This window comes from Panthera onca, chromosome A2 (genome assembly GCF_046562875.1).
Source record: "Panthera onca isolate mPanOnc1 chromosome A2, mPanOnc1 haplotype 2, whole genome shotgun sequence".
In the NCBI taxonomy this organism is placed as follows: domain Eukaryota; kingdom Metazoa; phylum Chordata; class Mammalia; order Carnivora; family Felidae; genus Panthera; species Panthera onca.
Window position 1 is genome coordinate 20,873,821 of NC_138340.1, and position 7,781 is coordinate 20,881,601.

General features: G+C 51.1%; 1 protein-coding gene across 6 annotated transcripts in view; it reads right to left on the reverse strand.

The window, feature by feature from the left end:
- POC1A (POC1 centriolar protein A) overlaps window positions 1–7,748 on the reverse strand; it is a 101,807-nt gene extending 94,059 nt beyond the window's left edge. The window contains exons 1-4 of one of the 6 annotated variants that reach the window (XM_078443027.2): window positions 7,484–7,748; window positions 7,038–7,154; window positions 6,639–6,796; window positions 821–894 (exon numbers count right to left, since the gene is read on the reverse strand). In XM_078443027.2, the coding sequence (XP_078299153.2) occupies window positions 821–894; window positions 6,639–6,648 (84 nt within the window). In that variant the 5' untranslated portion in view covers window positions 6,649–6,796; window positions 7,038–7,154; window positions 7,484–7,748. Of the gene's footprint in view, window positions 1–820; window positions 895–6,638; window positions 7,155–7,483 lie in introns of all 6 variants that reach the window. The other 5 variants (XM_078443028.2, XM_060631186.3, XM_060631185.3 and 2 more) reach the window with 5 other exon arrangements.
- Between the last annotated feature and the right edge of the window lie 33 nt (window positions 7,749–7,781).

Consider the following 7,781-nt stretch of genomic DNA (forward strand, 5'->3'; position numbering starts at 1 on the left):
TTGTTGGCTCCTTCTGGTCCATTAGGACTCACCTCCTCAGAACATCAGAGGGGGAACTTCACCATCAGAACATCCCCTCCTCAGAGAGGCCTCCTCAAACCCCAAACAAAGCAGCCCCTATTCTTGTCAGACCACCTATGTGAGCGCTCAGTCCGTGGTCACATGTTGACATGGGCTCGTATTTACTATATATGCGTGTGTATATGTATGTATATATGTGCATATACATGTATATGCATATGTACACATATATATACACATATAGTCTCCCCCACTAGACCATCCATCCCATGAGAACAGGACTACATCTGCCTTGTTCTGTCTTAAAATCTAGTTCAATACCTGGTAAACAGTGGGTGCACAGTAAGTATTTGCTGAATAAATAAACCTATTTATCCTTTTCCAGAAAACTACTTCACTTCGTCAAGGGTCTGAGGCTGCTCACAAGAACACATACAATTCAATATCAGAGAAAAAACAACCCTGGAATCAAAGATTTTGACCTTTGGGGCACCTGGGTGGCTCAGTCAGTTAGGTGTCTGACTTCAGCGCAGGTCATGATCTCGCAGTCCCTGCGTCAGGCTCAGAGCCTGAAGGCGGCTTCAGATTCTGTGTCTCCCTCTTTCTCTGCCCCTCCCTGGCTCACACTCTGTCTCTCTCTCTGTCTCAAAAATAAATAAAATGTTAAAAAATTAAAAAAAAAAAAAAGATTTTAACCTTTGGCTTGCCTTTTGACCTAGCGATTTCATTTCTAAATATCCCACAGAAGTCCTCACCCCATACAAAGAAGCACGTTCAAGAATTTGTATGAGCAACCTACCGGAAACCACGGAGCAACTAGAGATGAGGCGGGCCACAAGAAGTCTCTCTGCTCACTACAGGGCTCTCTCCAAACTACAGTGTTAAACACAAAAAACAAGGAGCAAAATGTGTTTTAGGAATGCAGGTCATTTATAGCAGGCAGTCAACAGGCAAATGTTGAATGACTGAGTAGGATCTTTCTGGAAGGACCCATAAAAACTTGGAAGCAGTGGTTGTGCCTATGGGCAGATTTGGATGAGGGAAAAATTTTCTTTTACCGTGTCATACTATTTGCATTTTAGCCATATTCAAATATTATCTACTCAACTAAGTTTTTGATATTTAAAAATATAAGAATTCCAAGTGCTCACATCAAAATCTGGATGTGAAGCTATTCTTGAAATAATGGGAAGAAGGCCTGGCCACACTAGGCTGTGTCCCATAGATGACAATGAGCAGAGCGGAGACATAGAGGATCCCAGGGCACCCACTGCCCTCCCTGACCTGGTCCCTGCAGACCCCTGTGCTGCTAACCCCAAGTCTATGAGGCACAGGGATTAGCTTGCTAGGTCTGCAGGGTGGGTGGTGGGGCTAAGAAGCCTTCCCGAAAGAGAAGGGTCGTTATTTGGTCATCACTCCTGTGCTGATTTCACCCCAACGATTCCAAAGGCCACAGCAGGGCCACAGCAGTTCTAGGGTTGGTGAATGTTGGCATGTCACAAGCCTGCTAGTCTTGCACAAGAACCTGTTAACTCAGTACCAGCCGGGCCCCAACAGTGCCTCCGGTCTCACCTCCCCCACCAGGGCTTGAGGGCTTTCATTCAACCCAAAGGGGATCCTGGAGAGAGGGAGCCACCTTGACCCAAGGTTCTTGGCAAGGAGGAGGGTGACAGGGCAAGGACACGTTGGGAAGGCAGGTCTGGCTCAAATACTGCCTTGAGCTCTGAAACTTTGGACAAGTTACTTTGCCGAGGCTCAGTTCCTTCATCCGTAGCCACCAGCTAATACTAACTGCATGCTGTTTCCAGGTGCTGATCCCTCCCGCCACAAGCACGGAGGCAGTGGCTCAGCGAGCCCTCATGTCAACCGTGTGTGTTTATCACCAGGTTTATCAGTCAGGGTTCTCCAGAGAGACAGAACCAATAAGATAGATATAGATATATGAAGAGAGAAATTGATTTTAAGGAATTGGCTCAGATGACTGGAGGCTGGCAAATCTGAAATTTGTAGGGCAGTCTAGCAACCTGGAAACTCAGGATTCCTATGTTACAGCCTGCAGCAAAAGACCTTCTCCACAAAACCTTGGTTTTTGCTCTTTAAGGCCTTCAGCTGATTGTATGAGGGCCACCTACATTATCAAGGATAATTTCTCTTACTTAAAGTCATCTGACTGTTGATGTTAATCACATGTACAAAATACCTTCACAGCAGCATCTGGACTGGTGTTTAACCAAACAATGGGCACCATGGCCTAGTCAAGTGGACACATAGTTCAACCATCACAGAAAGTACCACTCCCTCTTCGTGCATGCAGAATGGAAGCTCAGAGAGGCTGTGCTGTCTGCCAAAGGCCAGGGGGCACACAGAGACGGAGCTGGGAGCTGAACACAAGCAGGATCCTGCCTCCACTCTCTAAGAATGGGTTGCGTATCTCCACTTTGTAGGGCACATTCGGGAATTAGGTGCAGAGACACGCACAAGTGCCAGGCCTGTGCCTATGGCAGAGGCAGAATTCAGGAAGGCATGGGCTGTTCTTAGGGATTGCTGTTAGCACTGGAGAAGGCTGGAGTGTCCAGGAGGCCTGGGAGAGGAGGAGACAGAAAGGAGGCGAGTTCTGGAGTACAGGACAGAAAACCTGTAGAGTCAGGGCCCCCTTTTCTCCTTCCAGGAGCCCCAAAGAGAGAGGAAGGCAGAAGGGGGTCTGTGCCAGGCTGTGAGTCCTACTGCTAAGCATCTGGGCCCAGAGCTGTTGACCCAGGTGCAGGGGATAGAGAAGGAATACAGTGTCTACCAGTGTGTGGGTTCTGGAAGGAGTCTTCCCTCCTGAGGCCATGACTGGCTGCCCAGAGGTCCCCCAAAGTAAGTGACTCCCACTAAGAGTCAGGCTGGTTGGCTCCTTGGCTGGGAACTCCCATCTGCCTACCCAAACTAGGCCGATTTCCCGGAAGTAGAGAGAAGCTTCCACTCAGACCTTGACCCCCAACACAGTCCCAGTCTTATTCCTCCCAGCTTCCTCATCCTCCTCAGGGTGGAATGCTAGACCAGAAGGCACAAGGCCAACAGGTAAGCCACACTCTCCACTTGCTGGTTGTGTGAATTTGGGCAAGCTACTTAACCATTCTGAGCTTCTGCCCTATGGATGGGTCTCCTCATTCCACTGACCTGTAGGGTTGCTCCGAGGGGACCTGAAATTGTGCACATAATCACAGCGCAAGGCCAAAACATTGAGGAGAGCTGTTCTTGTTGCCATACCCATTCGCTGTAGTATTATAATCCCTCCCTGGCCTTCTCCTAGTTACCCTTGTCCAGTACCACTTCTCTGAGCCTCCCTCACTCTTTCCCTATTCCTCCTCCTTTACTTCAGCTCCTCAATGTCTGGCAGAAGGGTTGCTGGGCAGGCCTTCAAATGCTCCTGGGCCAGAGAGATTTAAGGGCCTTACCTTGGTTGATAATCACATTGTTGATAACAGTGGGACTCTGGCAGCAGTTAGTTGGGACTCAAGCCTCCTCCAATCTCCATCACACACCCCTTTCTCCCTCTGAGCCGCAGCCTCCTTGGCCTCCTGATGTCCCTCCTCCATACCAGCCTCCTCCAGCCTTCACTGGGGGCCCCTCAGCCTAGATGGCCTGTCCACGGCAGCATCTCCTCAACACCAGGATCCAATTCTGATGTGGGTCTCCCTCCCTGCCATTCTCTGTCCCCACGTCCTTGACCACACTGGTCACAGTCTCAAAACAGGTACTTTCTTGCCGTCTCACTCCAGCATCCCAGGAGGGCAGGGAACAAGGCTCCTCCAACCTGTGATTACTATACAGGCCAGAGGGGCAGGGGCTTAGCCTACTCCATCCTATCACCACCCATCACCTCACAGGCCCTGCCCTGGTCAGATCTGTATGCAGGGGCTGTGGGTGGGGCCTGAATGAGGACAAGCACTAGGGAACTCATCTCTTAGTCCCTTCCAGAAAGCCCTCACAACCAGCCTGATCTTTCCCCTAACCCCTTGCCTCAGACTGTCCTCCAGAGGCTGTGAGGGCAGAAAAGCCCAGTGTGTGGCTTAGAAAGCAAGACACTTGGGTCCCCTTGCGGACCAAACCTCACTTGCTATGTGGCCTTGAGTGAGACCTCTCCCCTCTCAGGATCTTAGTCACCCTGGCTCTAAAATGGGTTAGGGCTGCAGACACATACTCAGATGCCTACAAAGCCAGAAATATGTTATTGCTGGGACATTACATGTCCTAAGGATCGGGGACCCACTGATGGGAGGGCTGGTAGAGAACTGGGGAGAACAAATTATGCCTGGGCCAGCTCAGGAGCTCCAGGCATGATGATCCCTCAAGGAAAGTTGGGAATATTTCAGTGTAACAATATCTTGATTATTAAATGTTGGTAACTAATCCACATTTTTAAAAAGCACTGTCTGGGTCAAAGAGAACATATCTGGAACACAGTTTGTGGGTTCTATCCTAGAGGGCTAGGCTCAGGGGTCCTCCAAGGCTTTTTGGGAGAACAGTGTTTGCTCTTCAGGGGTAGGGGATACTATTCCCTACGTGCAATCCACCCCCCCCCCCAACACACCTCCTGGAGCATTTGCTGGCTTTGCCCCAATCCAGCCCCTTTCTCCTCTAGCCAATCAGAACCCACCCCTTGCTCCAAAGCTGGCTTTACAAACCCAGGCCCAGGCCTGTCTTCTGGGTGGGCCAGAGCCTAAGAAGACTCCAAAGGAAGGGCCAGCACAAGGCAGGTGTTGGGGACCCTCCCACCCTGCCCAACCCTTAGAGTCCATCTCCTATGCTAATTACTGGACCCTATTACTGTTAACCCTGGAGCTCACATTTCCAACTCTGTAGGGCAGAGCTGAACTGTTTCCAGAGTCTCTAACCATTCTGTAAGGCTGATCTCCCACTCATTGCCAGACAGACAGACAGACAGACACTAACATCCCAAGGAGCATGGCTGGCTCACAGCCAAGGGCACACCAAGCATCAGAAGAACAGGCTAGAGGTTTTATTTATCTTCAAAACTGTCCCATGTCCATCTGGATCTCCTGGGGCTGGGGAACTGGAGGGATTTCTTGCCTGGCTGCTAGATGTTGAAAATGAGGCTCAGAGGAAAGCAGTAAGCTTGTCCAAGGTCCCTTGTTGGCTCCTTGACTCTGACAGAGTGGCACTACTACAAGTAGTTTCTGGGGCCCAGAGTGGAAAAGGATGAATTCTGGGGCTGGGGTTGACATTTTCCTTCTGCCTTGACCGCTGGAGGAGTGCTGTGTGCAGCAGTCCCAGACGACGATGATGACGCAGACTGGGGTGGAGGGAAGAAGTGGGGGAGGAGAGGTCATGCCTCAGCATTGTCCCCGGAATGGAGCCTGACCTTGCCTGAACTCCAGCAGCTTGGTCTTCCCTGCCCAGAGCCAGGGTGATAAGACGAGTTTGTACTGCAGCTCTGAGGAGGGAGGCAAGACAGCAGTGAGGGAGAAAAGGGAGGGAGGAATGGAGAGAAGAAAAGAAAAAGAATGGGGAAGGGAGAAGAGAGGAGAGGAAGGCTGAATGGGACCCACTCATCAGCGAGACAGGTGAGGTACTTTCACTTTACAGATGCAAAAACAGAGGCTTAGGATGTGGGGTATTTTGCTGATGACCTCACGATCAGAAAGTGGCAGAGCCAGGATTAGAACTCATGGCTTTAGTATTTGCCCTTCAAAATCCCAAACCGGAAACCACTCAGGAAACAGTTCCCTAAGATATGGCCCTAAGATATGTGGCCCTAAGATATGCTGCCCGCACATCACCAAGAGAGAGGCCTGGTGAAAATATAGATTCCTGGGTCAGAATCAAAGGGCCATTGCCTATGAATACGCATTTTGACCATTGCCCTGGTGGTGGTTCTTGAGCTGACACTGGAAATCTCTGTGGCCCCTTTACGGCCTTTCTCTCCTACCTCCTCACATTCTAGCTGCATCCCTGAAGCCCAGCTATTCAGGCTGACTCACACTAACCCTCCAGGACAGGCCTGGGACTTTCCCACTGAAAGCTTCACTTATCAGTCTCCCAGTCGCATGTAGACCCACCCTTCCAGCTGGCACCACTCTTCCGGAAGGCTTCTTGGTGGTTGGGATCCCCCCTCCTTCAGTGTCTGGGGAGTAACAGCCTCCTCCTCCATCTGGAATTGTTTACAACATTCTATTTCACTTTCCAAGTGAGTCTCTTTTGTTTCTCAACCTTTCCCTCTATTAAACAGGAAACTCCCAGAGAGCTGGAGCCTTGCTGGTTTAAACAATAAGCCTCTGAAATCCATGACTTCACCTGACCCTCCTGCTAACCACAAGTGGCAGGGCTGGGAGAGATTTACAATGAGGAAAATGAACCTCAGAGAGGTTGTGGCCTGCCCAAGGCCAAGTGAGATTCAGTGCCAGGGTTAGAACCCATATTTAGTTCCAATGTCCAGTTCTTTCTGCTTCTGTTTCACCTCTGATCAAACAGTCCTGTGAGGCAGGTAGAACAGGGATTATGATCCCATTGCCCAGATAAGGAAAGTGAGGCCCAGAGAAGAGCAAAACACTCAACACCATCTTCACCATTTCCACTTCTAGGTGCATTTAGGTCTGAGTCCAAGTGCTGACCTTTCCTCATGTCTCCTCTCAGCAGGATGGGGCAGAGCTCGGCCCAGGACTCCTAGGCCAGAGCCCTCTTTATGGGCCCCTGGACTGGTCCCGGTGCCATTCTGGACCCAGCTCCCTCCTCTGCATGTGGAGACTCCCCTTGCCTGCCTCTCAGCTGGCTGGAGACTCAAGAGAGAGGGAATTAAGAAGTACCTGGACACATCTTAGTCACCATCACTCTAGACTTTGTCCCTCTTATTATTAATGCCCAGCTAAGGAAGGAGCAACCTGAATGGCCCCTTCAAGACTGGAGGAGGGCAGCTGTGAGCCTGGCACAGGCCCAGGCCAACCCAGCTCAAGTTAAGTTGGGAAGGGTGTGGAGCAGATTGGTGTTCCTGAGAGGGATTTGCCTAACCCTACCCTGCAGGTGTGGACTGGGGAGACCCAAAGGAGCCATGGCCCAACTCTGAACTTTGGGATGGAGTTCTGAGCCGCCCAGTTGGTGCCGAAGGCGGCCAGCAAGACACTTCGGACCGCCTGCGATGGAAAAAAAAAAAAAGTCATAATAATATGTGTCAAACCCTAACTACGTCAGGCTTTGCGCCTCCACACTATCTCCAGATAGTGCTCAGAGCTGTATAGTACACGGGTTCTATCCAGCCCAGCCCCTCTTGCCCTTTCTCTGCCTCAGATTAAGTCCCTTTATCTCGGACTCCGAGGGGCCCCCTCCAGCCTCACCCTCTCCCCACATCACCCCCAGAACCACTCCATCCTTGGGCAAATACACCCCCACCTCTTCTGGGAAGCCCTTCGTCACAGACAGGGCGGATCCTGCTTTAGACCGTGGTCCGGAACGCCTTCCTTACCCTCCTTCTTCTATATCCAAGGCACCAGTTTCTACAACCCTATAACGTCCCAGTTGTCCTCAGGGGCACTTCCCCTCCGACTCTGCCCTTTTACAGGGTTCTGAAGCATAGGGCAGTTAGTAGAGAAACAAGAAGAGGGTGTAGGATCCACTACCGTGCCCCTCCTTCTCTTGGCAGGCGATCCGGGAAAGCCCAGGTCCAGACCGACTGGCCAAGCCCACGTAGGGGCCCCACCCTTCCCACGCTAAGAGCTCGACGCGGTACGCCTGCGCGGAGGAAGTCCACGCCCATGGCGCAT